At 41.2% G+C, this 23,727-nt stretch overlaps 1 protein-coding gene across 1 annotated transcript in view; it reads right to left on the bottom strand.

The window, feature by feature from the left end:
- Positions 1–23,727, bottom strand: part of MOCS3 (molybdenum cofactor synthesis 3) — a 208,933-nt gene that overhangs the window by 149,455 nt on the left and 35,751 nt on the right. The window contains exon 2 of the mRNA XM_044292068.1: positions 1,947–2,079. Coding sequence (XP_044148003.1) covers positions 1,947–2,079 — 133 coding nt within the window. The remainder of the gene's footprint in view (positions 1–1,946; positions 2,080–23,727) is intronic.

The raw sequence follows: 23,727 nt of genomic DNA, 5'->3' as shown, positions 1-23,727 counted from the left end.
ACAAAGAGTCTACAATTAAATCGAAGAGTTTACAATTGTTATAGCAATAAGAATTGCTGTCTGATATATGCGAATTTGACAATTCTATGGTATTGCGAATAACGACAAACAAAGTGAATAATACCAAACCCTTTATTCGATAGATTAAGGATGAAGTTTCAGCAGCTTTTCTGAAAAAAACGCATCTGCAAACTGAAAATCGCATCATTATCGCATATGCGTTTTTTTCAAAAATAGTAAGATTTCGATGTAATACATCTATAGAAGATATTGAGGTGTTGTAATTTTGATTAATTTTTACCTCAAGTGATTTTTACCCTATCGTCATTCGTGACGTTTTATCCTTTGTTATTTAATTTCTGTACAATTTATGTAATTTGTATGACATTTTAATTTTTTTATAATAATTGCATCCATAAAGTAACTTGTTTCGAGCAGTTCTCCAGATATTGAGTGCCATATCTTCATTATACATTTTTTAACCCCCTGGTGTTTTGGAGTTAACACTTAGATAGTGAGCACCTTTCCTTCCTACGGATTGGTAGAGCCACCCCATTTTGTGAAGTAGTTAGAACTGTTCAGGGAATCCAGCTGGTTAAACACATGCATGGTTTACTTAGCTGACAAATTGTTTACATGGTTTACTTACCAACTTGGAGTATGTGCTGCCAAACCAAGCATGAATATTGTCATGCATATGGAGCGTTGGTAAGGAGAGAAGTGGCCCCATTCTAGCTGCTGACTGTTTCAGGCACACTGAGGCGCGATCCTGCTGAACGCCACCCAAGGAACAGCGGATCTAAGCTCCATGAACCCATAGCCGTCCATAGTGAGGTAACCACCAGCTACATTACCCACTTCATCAGGGTTAGGAGCAAGCCAGGGGACCTCCACATAAGATGTACTGGCACAGCCACTTATAGGGTAGGAAGGATGAGGATGAACCCACCGATCGAACCCAGGGCATCAGAGAACCCACCTATAGGCTCAGACACCGCCAGGTGGGTTCTGGGCTGCTAAGGGGCCTCTACCACAAGAGGTGTTAGCAAGGCTATTTGAGAACGGGAAGGAGAGGCTGGACACCCCACGATCCAACTCCCAGCCTTAGGCCCTGAAGGTTCTTGTAGAATCTCTTCAACCCTAGAGAAGGGAACTTATCTGCGTCTATCCCCTGTAGGGACAGGAAGAACACTGGAGGGTGGAGGTGGGAGGGACCTTTTAACCTCTCTGTTTCATGTCCCAAGAAGGTCAAAGAGGAACAACCTCCTGTGGTGCCGTCATAAGGGATGAGCTGGAAGATACGTTTTTGTGTCTCAGTTTTCTGAAAACCATATATTTTATTTTATTTTCTGCCAATGGTCTTGTGCAGGGGCTTGTTTTTTTTGCAAAAGAGTTGACGTTCTTATTGGTACCATTAATGGGTACATAAGATTTTTTTGATCATTCAATATTACATTTTATGGGGCAAGGTGACAAAAAAAAAAAAAAAAAAAAAAAAAAGGTTGTTTTGGCACAGTTATTTTTTTTATAGAGCAGGTCGTTACATACGTTGCAATACCTAATATGTATCTTTTTTTTATTTATTCAACTTTTACACAGTGTCTCAATTTTCTGAAAGCCATATTTTTTTTTAGTTTTTGGGCGATTGTCTTATGTATATGCTCATTTTTTGCAGAATAGGAGGCCCATCGCCTTACACCTCAATGGATCAGAGGCTGCTGTAGTTGCATATGTTAGTGCACACTATGTAGAAACACATAAGGGCAGATTTATGAAACTGTCTAAAAGTAAAACTGTCTTTGTTGACCAAAGCAACCATTCACAGCACAGCTTTCAATTCATATACTACACTTGAAAAATGAAATTTGTGTTGGGATTGGTTGCTATGGGAAACAAAGACAATTTTACTTTTTGTGAGTTTTGTAAACCTGCCCCACAGTACTTGCCTTTAACTCCAAACTCAGGTAAAACAAGTTGCCTGCTGTATCTTAGAATGTCCACATTGGTAAGAGAGGTCTTTACAATTTCAGCCAATTTTTCATCCACATTATGCAGTTTCGGTGCTGTGCAGCATTTTTCCTAGAGAAAAGTAAATGAGTGTTAGTAAAAGAAGTAATGGTATTTCCAGTTCCATACTGCACAGACTCATGTACTTGGAAGCAGCATACAGCGCCAATATAAAAATTTGGGGTTTACTGCACTTACACTCAGATTTTACACATAAGCAAACATTTTTTTTCTCAGATTCTATGACAAGAAATGCAAATATGATGCCTTATAGGGGAAACACATGGACCGCATGTCTGTATGCAGCCACGAGACAATTTACCACCAAGCTGTACAATCACTAGGCATAGTGATGCCATAAAAATTTACGAACTTTGTGTTACTCTGTGACATGTGTCATCTCATTTGTTGCAGAATAATTTAGGCTCTGTTCACACCAGTGTTTTATTTTACATTTATTGGTTCTTTTGTTCCCCCAGAAAGGCGCAGAGAAATATAACAGTTAATTAATAGTCCCATTTATTTTCATGGGGTGTTCCGACAGCAAATCCAATCAGTCAGCAAAGAGGAAAGTTCATGTATGTCCCTCTAATGTCACTGATGTCACTTGCAGCAGAGTAAAAATACTTTTCCTAGCATTTTTGAGGATTATGAAATAAAACGCTTTTAGTTTTTAGAGATAAATGTGACAACATGTGGTGTTACATATAATGTATTGATTAGCTTTTATAAACTCTTTTTGGGAGGGTACTAGGTATAAATGATAATCATATTTACCGGAGCCCATGACCGTACCATACAGATTGACAGAACACCCACTTCTTCCAGGGTAGATTAGTAGGAGCCGTATGGATGCAATTTAATCCCTTAGTGCAGTGGTCCCCAACTACCGGTCCGCGGCCCAGGACCGGGACCTGGATGATTGTTTGCCGGGCCGCGGGAATACAGACCAGGAGAAATGCAGAAGCCGGTAATCTCCATACTAGTATGACAATCCCTCAGGCAGCTGCTCCTAGCCAATCCCAGTGCTTCTTTCATGTACACCTGATGTGAGAGCAGCTATAACAGGCCCGCTGATTGGTTAGTGGTAAGACAAATGCTGATTGCCTATAAATGGATTGGGGGCGGGGCTTAGCACAGTTGGAAGTGTAGAGTTTTCAGGTTAGTGTGGCTTGCTGTACATTACTCGGGCTGGTGACTACCTGCAGTGCATGACCCTGTGTGCTGTGTGGGCCCTAGCTGCTGTCATGGGGTTGTCACTATTACTGCCTGAGGTAGGTGATGCTTTGTGTTTGCATCATACAATAAGTAAGTTAAAAAAGCAACCTATGGCCTTAAGTGCACTACAAAACCCTGCAAGCACTCAGCTATTTATGCCACGCAGACACTGAACATATATTGTATGGGGGGAGGGTATTGTTGCCCCATGCAGTATAATGTCACCATTTGGCCCACCCCATGTAGTATGTAGTGACCATTTGGCCCACCCCATGCAGTATAATGTCACCATTTGGCCCACCCCATGTAGTATGTCGTGACCATTTGGCCCACCCCATGCAGTATAATGTCACCATTTGGCCCACCCCATGTAGTATGTCGTCACCATTTGGCCCACCCCGTGCAATATAATGTCACCATTTGGCCCACCCCATGTAGTATAATGTCACCATTTTGCCCACCCCATGCAGTATAATGTCACCATTTGGCCCACCTCATGCAGTATAATGTCACCATTTGGCCCACATCATGCAATATAATGTCACCATTTGGCCCACATCATGCAGTATAATGTCACCCCATGCATTATGTAACCTTGTCCCCAGCCACCTCGTACAGTATAATGTCTTTGTAGCCCCCATGCAATATAATGTCACCTTGGCCCCAGGGCTTGTTTATGGCGGGACAAGTTGTAGTTTTTAATGGTGCCATTTTAGTGTACTCAAAACTTTACGATTAACTTAACTTTCTGGGAGGGAGATGGGAAAAACAGCAACACAAAATACATAGTTTGTTTTACGTTTTACTGCTCTTGTGCAGGGGAAAATCTTTTTGCATCACCGCATTCCAAGACTCATAACTTTTAATTTTGTTATTAAGGGTTTTTGGTGGAGACTAGGATAAAATTAGCAATTCTGCCATTCATTTTTTTTTTTTACGGCATCGTAGGAGATGATTTAAATGATATTTGTGTAGTGCGGGTTGTTAAGGACGTGGCAATACCAAACGTGTGGGGGAGATTTTTTTATTGAAATGAAAAAATCTTACAACTTATTGGAATTTATTTTATTTAATAAATACAATTTTTTTTTTTTTTTACTTTTTTCTAACCACAAGGGGACTTTACCAGGCAATCTATTGATTGCGTCTAAAATACAAAGCACTATCCCTATAGTGCACTGCATTTTATTTCAATCTTTTTATTGAGTTTTTTTATACATAAAAAGAGATGAACACAATGTCAGTGGGCGCAGCCCCAAGTTTAAAGGGGTTATTCGAGTCCCAAGTTTAAAGGGGTTTCATCAAGTTAAAACCCATATGTGCACCTTTTAATGGTTCTGTCATTGCTTTGTTTACATGCTGAAGTACATGCTAAGGGGACATATAACAATGCCTGAGCTCTGCCTCATGAATATTTCTGGCCGTGAACAAGCTGACCTTTCACTCACCCTGCTCTGCACTTTGCATAAAAAAAAAAAAAAAAACAACAAAAAAAAAAAACCCCACACAACACACACACACACACACACACACACGATCATCTCCTAGCTCTACCAATGCATTGCAAGAACGGACCCGTCTACCAGGTAAATGTGGAATGTGTACTAGTGGGGGGGAACAGGGCTGTAAGAACGATCCCCAGACGCAGAGGGGGACGGGTACAAACTGGCACCTCTAGCCCATGTGAGTTCAGGAGCGATAAACATACCGTGCTGCAGGAGAAGAGATCTCTTTGGCTCTGGTACGTACCGAGCATGCACGAACGCATACCATCGCTGAGGCAGTGTTAGAACAGGGAGAGAGGGGGCGGGAACCAGAGGCTCTGATGTCTCGTTTACAGAGCCTGGCCACTCCCTCAAGCAGGGAGAAGCCTGTTAACGAGACGTCAGCGCCAGAGCCGGCTTGTTGATGTCGGGGAGTCACATGACCCATAAGTGAACTGGCCAAACGGGAAAGATAGCTAATATAAGCGATTTGAAGAATCTTTCAATGGTATATAATAAGAGTAATCAGAATGAATATATTTAAAGAGGACCTTTCACTACAATAAAAAAAATCTAAAATAAGCATACAGACATGGAGAGCGGCGCCCAGAGATCTCCCTGCACTTACTATTATCCCTGGGCGCCGCTCTGTTTTCCCAGTATCTTCAGATTTTTGGCTCAACTGGGTGGAGCCTGCCAGCGTCTCCTTCTCCCAGGCAGTAGGCCTGGCCAATCGCAGCGCTCAGCTCATAGCCCGAGAGGAAAAAAACAAACTCTCAGGCTATGAGCTGAGCGCTGCCATTGGCCAGCACTACAGCCTGGGAGAAGGAGACGCGGCAGGCTCCACCCAGTCGAGCCGAAAATCAGAAGATACCGAAGGCTATACCGGGAGAACGGAGCGGCGCCCAGGGATAATAGTAAGTGCAGGGAGCTCCCTGGGCGCCGCTCTCCATGTCTGTATGCTTAGTTTAGATTTTTTATTGTAGTGAAAGGTCCTCTTTAAGTCGGATAAGGCTACTTTCACACTAGTGTTCGGGTGTCCGCTTGTGAGCTCCGTTTGAAGGGGCTCACAAGCGGACCCGAACGCTTCCTTCCAGCACTAATGCATTCTGAGTGGACGCGGATCCGCTCAGAATGCATCAGTCTGGCAGCGTTCAGCCTCCGCTCAGCAGGCGGACACTTGAACGCTGCTTGCAGCGTTCGGGTGTCCGCCTGGCCGTGCAGAGGCGTGCGGATCCGTCCAGACTTACAATGTAAGTCAATGGGGACGGATCCGTTTGAAGATGACACACTATGGCTCAATCTTCAAACGGATCCGTCCCCCATTAACGTTACATTGAAAGTCTGGATGGATCCGTCTGAGGCTATTTTCACACTTAGAAATATTTTAACAATATAATGCAGACGGATCCGTACTGAACGGAGCCACCGTCTGCATTATATGAGCAGATCCGTCTGAGACGGATCCGCTCTGAACGCAAGTGTGAAAGTAGCCTTACCCCTTTAAGTCATACTGAGTAATTTACATAAAAATTGCTCCCTCGCATCATACCAAGCATGGCCAACAGCAGCTGCACCTTTAATCACATTACAGAAGACAAAAGGTACCATGACATCCACAAGGATATTACCAAACATGGTACATAACATAATAACAAGGAAGGCATCACTTAAAATGAACCAAATAAAACAAAAAATAAAATAAAATATAATAATAACTAAAGCTCTCGCAGTACCTATTTAAATGAGAGAGGGGAGCATGGGAGCGTCTGACGAGTGACGCTAGGCTCCACCCCCTGCCACCCTGCACGCCGGCCGCCCGGACCGACTGCTCGCGGAGCCTGCTTTATCTGGATGTGATGTTCCTTGAGACCGCCTGAGATGCCGAGGTCCGGGCCCTGATCCTGCCTGCAGTTGTCGGGAGTTTGCCGGGTGGCGAGTCACTTGGTGGACCGGACCGGAGACGACCGATAATAGCGGACCTGGTGAGCTAAATGGCGCTGGAGTGCATGATGCTGTGTATGTGAACCAGGGTGAAAAGACGGAGACCCCAGCCGGGTGGGTTGGTTTGCCCCCCCACCCCATTTGATTGAGTCCAGGATTCCTGGTATTCTCTGTTCCGGTTACTTCAGCCGTTACGGCCGTCCCCTACTGTTCAACAGACGATGTCAGATAAGTCAAAGAGGGGGGAGGGAAGGAGGATAACAGGAGTGAATATTGAGGGGTTGGAAATTGGGGTTTGGAGTGCGCTAGATGGAGGTGGTAGTGTAAAGTTGAGGGGTTGGGCGTCCCTACTACATTTGGAAGAAAGCAACAAGTGAGGGAAGTGTGAGGGTAGAGGGAGACAAAGAGGTGAAGCACCACAGTGTATTGCAGCTGCTTTACTAACACCTCTATTGACACTCCCAGCCCGACCTGGACTAACTCTGAAGAAACTATACGATTAAACCCTCTAAAAAAAAAAAAAAAAAAAAAAAGATTTAAACACCTCCAAAAGATTTTTGGGCTTAAACGGGGACTAACGACTGATGACTAACTGCATTCGGCCTTTTCTCCAGCCCCACCCTCATATTCAATAGATAAGCAGATATGTGTTCCGACGAAGATATGTGATATCTGTGTCTTTTTTCTTTTTTTTTTTTTTGTGGAAAAGTGAATTCCATCTTCTTTGACTGAATTGGTGCGGTTGTTTCGGATAATAAGGCAACAGTGAAAATTTGGTGGCGGACTTTGTGTTCATTTTCCCTTCCCCCCTTCTCCTTAAGAATGTGGACCGCTTTTTGCTGCTAACAAAATATATTTTTTTTCTTGTCTTTTTTTTTTTTTTGAATAAGCGGAAATGTATAGTTCTGTCTAAGTGCTGTAGTATTTAGTATATTGTAAATTTTAGTGGTATATATATATATATATATATATATATATATATATATATATATATATATATATATATATATATATATAAAAATTTTTTTGGGATTCTCCATTCATTACTTTTGCTAATATAGAAGTATAAGTGGGAGGGTGAAGGAGGGGAGGGAAGGTGAGCTTTAAAAATGCCACAGCATGCAAAGGAGGAGCAGCGTGCCCCTACTGGGGGTAGTTGTAGGAGATCAGTTACAGGGCTAGAGAGCGGGTCCAAACAACAGGGCTTAAATAAATTTTTGGTTCCGACCTCGCCAGGCTCCAGATCTCCACAAAAAGAAAAAAGAAAAAAAAAAAAAAAAAAAACACAGAAGTGGGGTCCCACGGTTTGACACAAGAGAATGGGGCTACAGGCGGAGAGGGAGAGAGGGGAACCTCGGTGATATTTACAGAAATAGATGCAAGAATGATGAAGGACATATTTTGCACCGTCTCGAGGATGGAAAATGTAATGGGCAATATAGTGACGCAAATCGGGGCAGTGCAAATGGATGTCAGTGTGATACGGGCTGAGATGGAGAAAATAAGGCAACGTTTACATGAGATGGAGAAAAGGATCCCTGTTTTGGAACATTCTGTTCAGAATTTAGAGAAGGAGGTGCTATCCTTGAAAGAGATAAATGGCAAGATGGAACAGAAATTAATAAACCAAGACGATAGATCAAGAAGATCCAACATAAGATGTGTAGGGATCCCAGTGCGAGCTGAGGGGGATAACTGTACCGAATTTATGGAGAAATGGATAAGGGAGAACTGTAAGGACGGTACTCTCTCCCCGCTGTTAGCTATTGAAAGAGCACATAGGGTCCCCACAAAAAAAAAAAGAAGGTCCCAGGGGATTACCCCAGACAGATATTGGTGAAATGTTTACTTGCTAAGGACCGTGATATAATATTGTCTGATGCTAGGAACTCCGAAAAATATCAGATACAGGGTGAAAAGATAAGACTCTTCCCAGATTATTCTGCTAACACTAATGAACGTAGAAGACTTTATCGTTGTTAAAAAGAGATTGAGGGAGGCAGGCCTAAAGTACAGCTTATTTTTTCCGGCAAAATTAAGGGTGGAGTATAAAGGAAGGACAGTTTTTTTTTCCGACCCCGGAGGAGGTTAGCGAGTGGGCGGACGGGGAGGGCCTATGAGGTGGGGGGTGGCGGAGGGGAAAGGAGCCAGTATGCTAAAATATGGAGTCGCCCTGACTGCTGGTCAGCAAAGAGGGGGGCTATCTAGGGTGTGGGGGGGTATTTATGGAATGAGGGAGAGGGGACGCGTTTGTTGTTTGTTTTGCTCTTCCCTCTCGGCTAGATGAGGGTTGTTTCTCAATATTGAAGCCAATAGATCGGAAGTTGGGGAGAAAGCGGTACTTTCACTGGATGCTCAAAAGGCATTTGATTGTATTGAATGGGAGTATTTGTGGGCAGTATTAAAAAGGGTTGGCATAGGGGAGTGATTTATAAGATGGATCCAGTTAATATATCATAATCCAAGGGCTAGAGTGATGGTGGACGGGAGTTTGTCCCTGCCACTTGCCCTCCATCGGGGCACTAGGCAGGGATGCCCTCTCTCCCCATTACTATTTGCTATTGAGCCCCTGGCAACTATAATAAGAAATGATAGGGAGTTTAAGGGTTTTCAATATGCGACAGGAGAAGAAAAACTGTTAATGTATGCGGATGATATTTTATTATTTATGCACAATACAGGGGATCAGTTTAATAGAGTGATAGATATAATAGATACGTTTTTTTTTTCGGGATTAAATAATTAATTGGGGGAAATCACATATGCTGATACTAGGAGATGCACAAACACAGGGAGACTTAAGGGTTCATGTGCTCGAAAAACACGAGAATTTTTAATATTTAGGCATACAAATTTCTGGAAATATAAAAATATGAAAAACTAAATGTACTCCCTCTAATAAAAGAACTTAGAACTAAAATACACATTTGGAAAAGATTACCAATATCAATACAGGGTCGGGTAAATCTAATAAAAATGTTTTTTTCTCCCAAAAATACTCTACGTCCTGCAAAATGCCCCATTGAGGCTACCGTAGAATACTTTTAAGTTATTAGATAGCCTAATGGGGGATTTTATTTGGAAGGGTGCTATTCCTAGGATAAAGAAAGAGGTGCTCCAGCTCCCAGTGAGAGAGGGTGGACTAGCTGTCCCGCACTGTTTTTTTTATTATTTAATAACACAATATGGTCATATAAAAAGGTAGCTTAAGCGGTTTAGTGGGTAGGCAGGAACTAAATAGATTGGGATGGAAAGAGGAATGGAATCACTTAGAGGTGGTGGAATCAAGTGTACTGCGGAAAAATAACACAGGAAATAGGATATTAAATTCATTGGATTATATATGGGTGGAAATTAAAAGAATACTAGAGATTAAAGGGTTTTTGCATTTTACACTTATTTGGAAAAATTCAAATTTAAAAGGAACTGCAAACCATTAGGACTGGTGAAAAAAACTGGTGAAAAAAAGGGGATCAAATATTTAGGCCAGATATTTGAACAGGATAAACTGAAAGACTTTAATACATTGGTTAGGGAGTTTGGGATCCTCCAAAGGGATATATATAAATATTTTCAGCTGCGGACAGTGGAGCAGGATGATAAATATAGAAGGGAAAAATCTGATAGATTATATAAATTTACTGACGGGGGTGAAAGAGGAGGAATAACCGCAAAAAGATACAGGATTTTGATGGAAGGAAAGAAAAAACGGATAATACTTGCCAGGAAAAAAATGGGAAAACGAACTACAATCTTTTTCGGAAGAGAAATGGAACGACGCTCTTAGAAGTTATGCTAGGGTCTCGGATAGGGGCTCACATAAGATTTGTAATACATAGGTTACATCGGTCCCCATGGATGTTGAAAAGAATGTGTGAGAGAGCCTCGGACAAGTGCCCAAAATGTAGGGGAGAGAATGCCGATTTAATACATTGCTTCTGGAGATGTCCCAGATTGTTCAGATATTGGACAGAAATAGCTACTCTAATAAGCTACTCTCGTGTAGGGGTTCAAAAGGTGGTTTTGTTAAGGCATTAAGAACTAGCGACAGATCCCAGGGTGGGACCGGGGACCTTAGTGTTGGTCTAATCCGCGTGGTTGCCTTTAAGAACCTGCTTACCCATCGATTTTCTGACAGGGAGTAATTTAGAAACCAACTTAAGGCTGCAGTTTGAACCTTAAGGGTACTGGGCCTAAGACTCATGTTGAACCCTTCCTGGAGGAAATCAAGAATATCTCCCAGACTCGGGAGTAGAGGATTCTTCCCTCTCAGCGCCATCCAGGAGCAGAATTTTTTCCAGATTTTATTAGAAATCGCCGATGTCACCTGTTTATGGCCTCTCTGAATAGTGGCCATTACTTCGTCTGAGAACCCCTGTAATTTTAACAAGTCGCTTTCAGAAGCCACGCTGTTAACTTTAGCTTGTTTATTTCCGGATTCCAGATTGGACCCTGATGCAACAGGTCTGGCCTGAGAGGGAGGGGAATCGGTTCTTCTTGACTCAGAGAGGACAGGACCGGGAACCAGGCTTGTTTCGGCCAAAAGGGAGCTATGAAGATCACTTTGGACGATTCCCTGCTGATGTTCTTTAGGGCTACTGAAATCAAAGGGAAAGGAGGAAACGCATACGCTAGCTTCATGTTCCAGGACTGGGATAAAGCGTCAACTGCTGTGGGGTGATCAGGAGGCTTCCGGGAGAAGAAGGAGGTTGTTTGAGCATTCTCCCTTGAAGCAAAGAGGTTGATGTCTGGGTATCCCCATGAAGCTGTCAACTCTAGAAACACCTGTCTGTTCAGAGTCCACTTGTTTGGATCTACAGTTGCAAGAAAAAGTATGTGAACCCTTTGGAATGATATGGATTTCTGCACAAATTGGTCATAAAATGTGATCTGATCTTCATCTAAGTCACAACAATAGACAATTACAGTCTGCTTAAACTAATGACACACAAATAATTAAATGTTACCATGTTTTTATTGAACACACCATGTAAACATTCACAGTGCAGTTGGAAAAAGTATGTGAACCCCTAGACTAATGACATCTCCAAGAGCTAATTGGAGTGAGGTGTCAGCCAACTGGAGTCCAATCAATGAGATGAGATTGGAGGTGTTGGTTACAGCTGCCTTGCCCTATGAAAAACACTCACCAGTTCTGGGTTTGCTTTTCACAAGAAGCATGGATTGATGTGAATGATGTCTTGCACAAAAGAGCTCTCAGAAGACCTACGATTAAGAATTGTTGTCTTGCATAAAGCTGGAAAAGGGTTATAAAAGTATCTCCAAAAGCCTTGCTGTTCATCAGTCCATGGTAAGACAAATTGTCTATAAATGGAGAAAGCTCAGCACTGCCGCTACTCTCCCTAGGAGTTTCCGTCCTGTAAAGATGACTGCAAGAGCACAGCCCAGACTGCTCAATCAGGTGAAGAAGAATCCTAGAGTGTCAGCTAAAGACTTATAAAAGTCTCTAGCATATGCTAACATCCCTGTTAGCGAATCTACGATACGTAAAACACTAAACAAGAATGAATTTCATGGGAGGATACCACAGAGGAAGCCACTGCTGTCCCAAAAAAACATTGCTGCTGCACGTTTACAGTTTGCACAAGAGCACCTGGATGTTCCACAGCAGTACTGGCAAAATATTCTGTGGACAGATGAAACCAAAGTTGTGTGTTTCTTCCAAACAACTCAACACTATGAGTAGTAAGAGGGGATATGTTTCGTCAAAGTGACAGGTACCACGCCCCTTTTACATAGCTTGATATCAATTTTATATCAAAGCTGCTATAAAATTGATATCACGTGGTATTGGATTTATATAGTTTGATACTAGTTTATAATGGCACTTCTCAGATGTCTGCTAAACTGCATCTCATATATTGGCACCTCTTAGATGTTTGCTAAACTGCACATCACAAATGTCTTTAAACATATTTCTAAAATCAATTTTCCCAGATCTGTCACAGTCTGTATTTGTGTAAACAAACCTTTTCTAATGCACGGGTCACGACCTATTGCAGGCAGATGGCTTAATTCAAGAGTTTCCCAGACCCTGCCACCCGATCTGCTCTACAAGGTCATAACAGCTGTCATGGATATCAAAAGCACATCTATTAGGCCAGGCCACAGGATTTATTCTTGTAATCGATACTGGTCTAAATGACTGTTCTACAGACAGGCTCATTAAAACAGCTGGCCATTTTTCCACGGCCTGTATTCAAGTACTTGATTTTAACCCCCCCCCCTTATAAAATCTCATTTTATATAAAACTTCATAAAGGAGCCGCAAAATATCTCCTTAAGATATAAAAGCTACCCAGTTTTATATGAATTTGATATGAATTTATATCAATTCATATTGATAAGTTGATAAGTTTCATTTAAATAAAATTCAAAAGACACAGCTAAGCTCTTTTTATAACACCTGATAAGCTTTTGATATAAAATTAAGATAACTTACATTTAAATAAATGCAAAAGACACTGATAAGTCCTTTTTATAGCAGCCGATAAGTTATTGATATAAAATTAAGATTAATTCATAAAAGGACTATAATAAAACATATAAATTCTTATAAAACATAATTTAACCAGTATAATTTAATTAGGTATTATAAATAATATTTTTGTAATTTTATAACATTGATATAAAGGCTAAACACTTTGATATCTCTTTATATCATTTTATACAACTTGATCATTTTAATAATTTTTTATTTTTATTTTTTTCTTTGCAACTAATCAATATGCTAATCGCTACCACCTGACATGTTTTACAACACGGACAGCCTATATAAACAGGGGCCAGGCTCTGCGCGGCTATCACAGAGAGACTCGGGCAAATAGACGCAGAGACCAACAAGTCATAATACATTTAAAAGGTAAGAACCATTGGCACTTGTGCTTTTAAAGCTTTCACTATTTTGAATATGCATTATTTTATCTGTCGCTATGTAACGTTGCTTATTTATATTCGTAATGCTTTACTAACTGGCTTTTTTCTTTTACCACATACAAATGAGATTATATTTTAACTAGCAATATCTTTCACTATTTATTCAATATGTCTTATGTTATCTGAATCTATGCAACGTCTATCTATCCATTTTATCTATGTGTACATGCCGCCAAATACCACAACTATCTAAATTCTAGCAATCTATCGATCTATACATCTATACAGCTATCTATCGATCTATACATCTATACAGCTATCTATCGATCTATACATCTATGTATCTATCTCTTCTAGCTAGCAACCTATCTAGCTATCTATACATATATCCATCTATGTATCTATCTATTCTGTCCGTCTATCTATGTGTCTATCTATTCTATGTCTAGCTATATAGCTATCTAGCTAGCCACCCATCTAATACATATCTGTCTATCTATCTATCTAGCTCTCCAGATATCTGTTAGCTATCTACCTATCTAACGAACCATTTACTTATCTATGTATGAATATAGCCAACTACCCCCAACTATCTAAAATCTATCTATCTATCTATCTAACTATCTAGCTTTACATCTCCCTGTTAGCTAGATACCTAGCTTTCTATCTATGTATACATACAGCCAAATACCACAACTACAATTTATCTATCGAACGTGGCAGCTATATAGTTATAATTTAACTAACAATATACATTTAGTTTAGATGGAATCGTACCAAGATTTGTGGGGGGATGACAACATGCCTGATGCGCAGCTGCTTATGGCGGTCGATGATTACTATGAGTCGTACATTAGCGGTGGTGGTGCGCAATTGTTTTCAGACGGTTCGCCCAGTATGGGGCTAGCTCATACGTATATTTCAAGCGAACCCGATTACAATCCGACATCACCTTGCCTACCCGGTAAGTATAAACAGCTTATGCTTTTATTACATATGTAGTTTTAGAGCTCGCTATATTTCATGTACATTTATTACAGACACCCAAATCCGCGACATTTTAGGAATTGCGACCAGAGACGTTGATACTGAAAATACAGTACATTCAAACATTGAAGTTACCAGCAACAACAATTCTGACGAGCTAAAGGAGAACGAGCCGTCGCGAGTTATCGATCTCACAACCCCAGGGCGCCCTGAAATGAAACAGACGACCAGACTAGCCAGAACACGTAAGGCTCGATCGACTTCTTTTATGTTTTAAACATTATCTATATTTCTAATACACTTTTTTAAAACACAGCGCTGGAAAGAAAAGTGTATACAATTGATGACATCGCGATACTCTCCGAGGCAGTCCTACAAAAGCCTAGCAAGCGGGGCAAAGAGCGTAAGGATCAAAATGCATTGCGGCTGTAATATATTTTAAACAATCGATATAAGTCTAATACTTTCTTTAAATGCAGCGTTGAAAAGAAAAATGGCCACGACCGGCGGCTCCAAAACGGTATCAAAGAAAGCTAACACAAAGGGTAAGGATCCAGCTACAGCGGCTCAAAAAACAATGTCTATAATTTTTAAGTGGTTATAAAACAATGATGTTTAATCAAACCTTGTAATTTAAAGTTTTTCAGCTGCCGGGTAGTAGCGCACGGACCAACAGAACTGTTTCATTCCCCGAAACACCAGAGGCGATCACCAACGCCCGCCTGTTGGGTAGTAGCGCACGTACCAACAGAACGGCTTCATTCCCCGAACCACCAGAGGCGATCACTAATGCCCGCGACAGTTGGCTTGTGGAAAATACAGCAATGTCGGTCATCCGTTGTCCTGATGCCCGTAAGTTAATATTACACGGGGTGCTCTGTTGTAATTAGCGCCGCTTGATGTTCTTAAGACATACAGCTGGCTGCTTGTCTTTAAATTTTTAATAAAAGTCATAATGACATATATAGTTATCAGTCTATCTATCTATCTATTTATATACCCATTTATCTAGCTATGTAGCTATACATCTAAATAACACAACTATATAAATTCTAGCATTTTTCAATATTTTTATAATAGCACTTTAATTATAGCGCTTTAAAATTCTTAATACTATATTTTAATGTTTGTCTTTAATTTTCAGCCAAAAGAAAACAAAACAACAAAGCCTGAATCGCTAAAGAGAGACAACGCTCGACCACTAAACAGCATCAGGAGCAGTTATCGCCGATAGCGGGAGTTCTAACAACGCCGCTGCCGGGTCTACAGAGTGGTGAGCCAACTAGCGTAATAAATGATATTACAGCTTTATGCGACATAACACCAGCACCCAATACACAGGATGTAGTACCTTGTAAAAAGCGCATCACATTTGATACGCCAGACACATGCAGCAACGTACAACAGATAAGCGAACCCCAACAGCGAGACGCACCTCTTGTCCATTCCTGTTATTGTCGGGGTGGAAAGACGTACGACGCGTTGAGGGATATTGCGAAATGTAATGACAAAATGGCACGCGTGGCGTTGCATTTAAAATGTTACGTTAAAGACTCTACGTCTCTAGCGTTTAACAGTCCCAACAAAAATACTGAGGGACAAATACACGCTACGCGTGACAAATGCTTACGACTGATTACGCATCTTGACGCTCTTGAAAAAGAGCTGCTACGCCGAGACTGACTAGTGATGACTGGTGGAGGTGGACGCCCTTTTAAAAGCACAAAAACAACTGTAAGAGCTAGGGTTAGAAAGTTAAAAAAGGCTATAAAAATCTGTTTTTCAGTTAAACGTTCTAAAAGAGCTAGAGATATAAGGCGTAGCCGACGTAACAATGGGCCGCCGGCGCGTCCGAACAAAATAGTTAGCAAAAAAAGACAGGAGTGTCGTAACAAGACTGGTGCGTCGGCTCGTCTGAATGCTGGACAAACACATCAGCAACCGCAGGCCGTGCAAGCGGAGCACAGTCGGCCAAACAGCGCGCCCACTAATAGACCTTCTAACACACAAAGCTCCGTCATTCAGGCGACGGGCCATATAACACGGCTATTACAGACGACCCCCCTGAAACACTAAATGTTAGATCCGTTTATCTAGAACGTGTATATCAGCAACAGCGTGACTTAGCGAATTTTAACAGTACCATGTACACGGAACACTTCAGATTCGCTAACCTCGAAGCCATTCGTTCGTTTGTCGACGCTCTTGATGCAATACACGCTGCTATACAGACATTGCTAGATAGGATTTTACGGGACGCCGAGCCGGGTGATTTCATACTATTGCGTTTAGACGGCGGCAAAACGTTTGATTCGATTTTTTCTAATAGGTATTCTAGAGATGGATTTAGCGCCGAAACATTTTTTAACAATATCGCTAACGCTTTACAGAGTAACGCGGAGTGCATAGCCGGTAATACACTTAAACTAGTTGTCATCATTGTCAGGTGGGGGCCGAAGACGTTTGGGCGGTGTCGCGTATAGTCGTATTATTGATCGTAAAAAACATTTATACGATTTCAATAATTACGATAATAACGTCTGTCTGGCCGCTAGTGTTTACGCTATTTTGGAGGGTGCTGCTTTGGGCGATGTCGCTTTGTTAGAGAAAGCTCGACAACTGCATAGAGACTTACAAATACCTGAGGGGTATTTGGTGTCTTTTACTGACGTTGCTGAATTAGAAAAAAAATTTAACATCACAATTAAAATTTTGTACCACAATAGGGGTCAGTGGCGTTATTATCACTCAGCCCGCACCGCTAAAGAAAAGACAGTCTATATATTGCACCATGAAAAGCATTATTATGGCATAAAAAATCTAAAAGCCTTTATCGGCTTTGATTATTTTTGCGATGTTTGTTGCACTGTATACAGACATAAATACCGACACGGGTGCATGCAGTTTTGTAAAGCGTGCCAGAGCCAGAATTGTGCAGAGCAGTCTATTAATACACGTTGCCCGATATGTAGGACGTACTGCCGTTCAGCTGCATGTTTTGAAAACACATAGAAACCTGTCACTTAGTGATAAAGCTCTTTGTAAGAAAAAAACTTTTTGCGGATTTTGTTACAAATATATAGACAACGGCGATGAGCACAAATGTAACGGTTTAAAATGCACCATCTGCGGCGGGCAGGTTGACAAATTTGACGACCATGTTTGTTACATGCAGCCATACACCCCCCCAAAAAATGACTGACAAGTACATCTTTTACGATTTTGAATGCATGCAAGAAACAGGCTTGCATGTACCCAATTTCATTTACGCAACCACACTATACGGACCCGACTCCTGGCAGTTTAGCGGAAAAACCTGTACGTTTGACTTTGTGCGATTTTTTGCCGACGGTAAGTTTTCGGGTTACACGTTCATAGCTCACAATACAGGCCGCTACGACGCTTATTTTGTTTTACAGGCGTTGATTAATGAAAAATTTAAAATTGATATTATAAATCAAGGCGGTCGGTTAATGTGCGTTACCCTGAAGGACTTAAAAATTAGGTTCATAGACTCTCTGAATTTCATGCCTATGAAACTCAGCAAGATGCCCGAGGCTATGGGTTTTTCAGGCGCCATGGGGCACTTCCCGCATTTTTTCAACACGGCCGAAAATCAAAACTACATAGGCGCCCTACCGGCCGCTATGTATTATGGTGTCGAATACATGATGCCCGGTGATAAAAAAGAATTCACAGATTGGTATGAGAAACATAAAAATGATACCTTTAATTTTCAAAAAGAGTTAAAAGCTTACTGTAAGCAGGATGTTGAGGTTTTGAGAAGGGCTTGTGAGTGTTACAGGGACACGATTATGGCCATGACGGAACAAAAAGTGTTGCAATACATTAAAAGTGAAAACAAATACAGAACGATCACTAAATGTATTGATCCACTCCAGCTTATCACATTGGCATCCGTGTGCATGGCCATGTATCGGTTTAAATTTCTACCCAAAAATACCATAGCGATTGTCCCTGCAGATAATTACCACAAGACCCAGAAACGCTTTTCAACACCCGCTATACATTGGCTCATGTACCTTGAACATGCTGAAGGCATTTCTATACAACACGCGTTAAAGGGCGGTGAAAAAAAGGTTGGTAAATATTTTTTGGACGGGTATGCTTTTAACGGTAAACACACCGCTTTTGAATTTCAGGGCTGTTTTTATCATTGGTGTCCTGTGTGTTATAACGAGCAGGACAGCAACGAGCTTACTAAATCAGTCCTACGGGCAGCTATACCAATCTTACCTAGTCAGGAAAAGTCGACTACAGCGACAAGGCTTTACGGTCCGCGTCCTGTGGGAACACGAGTGGCGGGAAATGATTGCAAACGATTCGGGGGTCAAAGACTTTCTGATTAAAATGAAATTCCCAGCTCCTTTGGATCCTTGTGACGCGCTTTACGGCGGGCGAACTAACGCCATTAAACTTTACCACAAGGTGCAGGCCGATGAAACATTGCATTATTACGATTTCACCAGTCTGTACCCTTTTGTTAATAAAACTAAGACATACCCTGTAGGGCACCCAAAAATCATTTATGATCATTTTGGATACATCAAAAAATACTTTGGCATTGCGCGAGTTAAAGTGTACCCGCCAAGAGACTTATTTTTTCCGGTCCTCCCTGTAAAGCTAAATAAAAAACTAATGTCTCCGCTATGTTACACATGTGCCTTGGGCTGTCAGAAAGACATTTGCAGTCACACAGACGATGAGCGGTCCCTAACCGGTACATGGTGCACCATAGAGCTAGTTTTAGCTGTTGAAAAAGGTTACAGGATTGCCGAGATCTACGAGATCTGGCATTTTCCGAATACAACAGACAATTTGTTCGCCCCGTACATCAAATTACACCTCAGAGATAAACAGGAGGCTTCCGGTTATCCCAGTTGGTGTAAAACGGATTCTGAAAAAGCCGCTTACATAGCGGCATTTTTAAAAAAAAGAAGATGTCTGCTTGCGCTCTGATAAGATAGCTGTAAACCCCGCAAAAAGACAAATTTCAAAACTGTTCCTAAACTCTTTGTGGGGTAAGTTTGGCCAGCTTTCTAACTTGTCAGGTACCAGCATAGTCACGGACCCTGACGAGCTTTTCAAATTAGCTTTTGTGCCGTACTACGACCTCTCCGAGGTTAATTTCATCGATGACGATACGGCCGTAGTCAATTGGCGCTATGTAAAAGAGCGCTACACCCACAACAAAAACACAAACATTTTTATAGCCTGTTTTACAACCGCCTATGCCAGACTAATTATACACACTCCTAGACAGGCTACAGGAACGTTGCCTTTATCATGACACAGACTCCGTAATATTCGTGAGTAAGGGGTCTGAATGGACACCACCCTTGGGTGATTTTCTCGGTGAACTAACTAGTGAAATACCCGACGATGCCCACATTACCGAGTTTGTGTCCGCAGGCCCAAAGACTTACGGCTACAAACTTAACAACGGCAAAACCGTATTGAAGGTTAAGGGTATAACACTCAATGTCGCTAACACACGGCTTGTTAATTTTGACAGTTTAAAAGACCTTGTGTTGGATTACTCACACAACAGCGACCCCGAGACGCAGAAAACAATAGGCATCGAGCAAGACGGCATTTTCAGAAATAGGAAGCGCTTGACCATAGAGACAAGACCGTTACGTAAAACGCAAAAGTGCGTCTACACAAAGAGGCAGCTGACGGTTGACTTTACAACGCTGCCTTTTGGCTATTAAATATGACTGCACAATTTCAACACCCTTTTTCGTGTATTCTAGCAGGACCCTCAAATTCCGGAAAGAGTTTTTTTGTTAAAAATGTATTAATGCACAAGGATACGTTAATGTCGCACAAACCTTATAATGTCATTTGGTTTTACGCCTGTTGGCAGAAATTGTATGATGAACTAACCCGTTTGTTTACAAATATCAGGTTTATCGAGGGGGTCCCGCAAAATTTTACAGACGCGGATCTATTTCCAACGGACAAGGTAAATTTGGCGGTTGTTGATGATCTTATGGAGGCGGCTTGTGAAAATCTTGAAATACAAAACGCATTCACCAAATACGTGCACCACAGAAATTTGAGCATTATGTATCTCGTTCAAAATGTTTTTTTGTCAGGGTAAGAAAAGCCGAACCATAAATTTAAAAACACTAAATACATGGTCCTTTTTAAGAACCCTTGTGATAAATTACAGGTTATTACGTTGGCTCGGCAGATGTTCCCCGGTAAAAAACGTTTCTTTTTAGAAGCTTTTGAAGATGCTACACACAAGCCTTACGGCTATTTACTTGTAGATTTAAGATCTGACACGCCTGAGGACCTGCGACTCAGAACCGGTCTGTTCCCACCAGATCTGCCTGTATCTTATGTGTGCAAACAGAAGCTCTAAAATGAGCTAGCGCACATCTTTACGGTTATTTTTGTTAGCTGCGCTGGTGCTGTAAGGATGTCGAACAGGATCCGGCGTAATTGGGACCTTTTAAAAGCATTAGTCAAAACAAATCTGAAGGCCCGAAAATCAATATTACGTAACGCCAGTAATGATTTGATATCGGCTATTGGCGAGATAGCTCTCAACATTCTTAAAGGAAAGATCCCCCTTAAAGAGCGCCAAAAAAATATATTGAAAAAATGGCGTAGGGCTATAAAGAAATTAAGCGATAAAAAGTACTCCATTAAAGGAAAGAAACGCATTGTGAGCCAGAGCGGCGGTTTTATAGGAGCTTTGCTATACCTTTGCTATAACTAGCCTGATAGCTAATACTGCCGGTGGTTCATAATGCAGCATGCAGAGAAAATGTTCCTGGTTTCCAAAAATGAAATGGACAGGCTTAAAAATACCTCCGTAGATGCAACAGATATACGCCAAACAGCGATACGGCGCTTAGATGCTGAGATTAGTGAAATACTACACAGAAATGACCTTTCAGATGATGAAAAAATTAAGAGCTACAAAGTTGTGTTACAGAGGTACTTAATGCTCAACAAACAGTCCGGTAAAGAAATGTCTGGTATAACCCTGATTACACAGCCGCAAACCGATCAACAACAATTGTCAAATGCAGCCTCAAGCAGCACAGATAATAACGAGATACTTGACAGTATTAACACACGTTATAGAAAAAATGCCGAACTATTGTTAAGTAAACTGTACCGCTCTGGTAATAAGACGTGCTGGAACGCTATGGGTGAGTTCATTTACAAAGAACAAACTGTACCCGGATCCAACATTATTGACCTGATTCGAACGGCTACCCAGAGTCACGGCTTGCCTAATATTAAACCTCACGGTTGGGACTATTTTATGGAAACTATCGCACAGCTGAACGCCCCGTCAACGGTTATCGGTAACACAAGAACAAGAGAACTTTTCGATAATTTGAAAAAGCGGTCGCTGAGTGAGCCCTTTGACGTGGCTCGAAGCCCTTTTACACCCCCGGGGTTATTAAGATCGCCTACTGTATCGCCGCGTGGATCATTACTACCTATAAAGAGGCCACCGCCCTTGTTGCAAGCTGCTTGGCTAATGTTGTAAATTTTCTTACTTTGGCTATTGTATATAAATTTTGTTTGTATTAAACATCTTATAATACTTTTATTTGTTTTACATAAATTTTTACTGTGCCTGTATATAAAATGTATTTGTGTGTAATGTCTTATAATGTTTATTTACTATAAATAAACTGTTTAAAATAAAAATGTATTCTGTTTTTTCTTTTTACAATAAATATAATAGCTTGATTATTTAAAATTGTATAAACAGTTAGGACGTGTTGTTGAGTAGATGCTGTTTAAAACACAGCTAAAATGCCTGCAAAAAGCAAAATATTGCGAAAACAGTACTACACGCCAAAAGCTGTCGGCTCTTATGGGGGCATTGACGCCTTATTCAGAGAAGTACGGAAATTTGGAATAAGAAAAGACTCTGTCAAAAACTGGTTGAGTAACGAGGATACTTACACATTATACAAACCTGTTAAAAAAGCCTTTACAAGAAACAAGGTTATGGTGTCTGATATAGATGCTCAATGGCAGGCAGATCTTGTGTCGATGATGGATTTTTCTAAAGAAAATAATGGTGTAAAGTACCTGCTGACGGTCGTTGATATTCTATCTAAATATGCCTGGGTGTCGGGCCTTTCAAATAAGTCCGGGGCGACCGTGGCTACCGCTTTTGAGCAGATATTTAAGTTAAGCGGCCGAACCCCCCGAAAGCTAGACTGATCGGGGCCGTGAGTTTATAAACAAACCTATGAGGCATCTTTGTGAAACCTATAAAATACATCATTTTTTAACTACAAACGCTGTTAAGGCAGCGTTGGTCGAGCGTTTTAATAGAACGCTGAAAACTAAAATGTGGCGCTATCTTAGAGAACAAAACACGTACAGGTACATCGACAAGTTGCAAGACTTGGTGTATAGTTATAACCACACATACCACAGAACTATAAGGCGGCGCCCCGTCGATGTGACAAAAGAGAACTCTTTAACCGTTTGGAAAAATATCTACGGGTGTTACGATACTATTAAAAAAGTTAAACAGGTATTAAAAATAGGTGACCACGTCAGAATTGTTCATTATAAGGGTGTTTTTACAAAGGGGTATAAACAAACCTATACGGACGAGATATTTAAAATTCATGCTGTAAACACTAGGGGCCTCAGACCCCTTTATAAGCTGAAAGACCTGTCCGATGAGCTCATTGAAGGCTCATTCTACCCGGAAGAAGTCCAAAAAGTAATTCTTGACAAGCTACGCGTTTACAGGATAGAAAAAATACTGAAAAAGAAGAAAGTTCAGGGTAAAACGTTGTGTTTTGTAAAGTGGATAGGTTACCCTGACAAGTTTAACTCTTGGGTGCCTGAAAAACAGTTGATGCGTCTGTAAACTATGGAGGACGGATCGTTTTTTATCACGCTGCCTTGCAACGCCTCCGCCAAACTTTATCCCGAAAACAGCATCGCCGATTACACCACTAAGTCAGCAAAAGCGGTGCATCTTCGCGGCCCTTACGAAGTAGCTTTAGTGGATATTCAGTATCCACATACGTGGGAAACCTTTGGCCCCGGAGATGGTGTATTCTACGTCGCCCAGCGCGACGAGACGATCAGCGAACTTTTTGTTAAATCGGGTTATTACTCCAATATGCAAGATCTCATCAAAGCCATTAATAGCAAGCTTGAA

The sequence above is a fragment of the Bufo gargarizans genome, chromosome 4 (assembly GCF_014858855.1).
Source record: "Bufo gargarizans isolate SCDJY-AF-19 chromosome 4, ASM1485885v1, whole genome shotgun sequence".
NCBI classification, from domain to species: Eukaryota; Metazoa; Chordata; class Amphibia; order Anura; family Bufonidae; genus Bufo; species Bufo gargarizans.
Note: the sequence above shows the minus strand (reverse complement) of the source record. Positions and strands in the feature narration are given on the sequence as shown.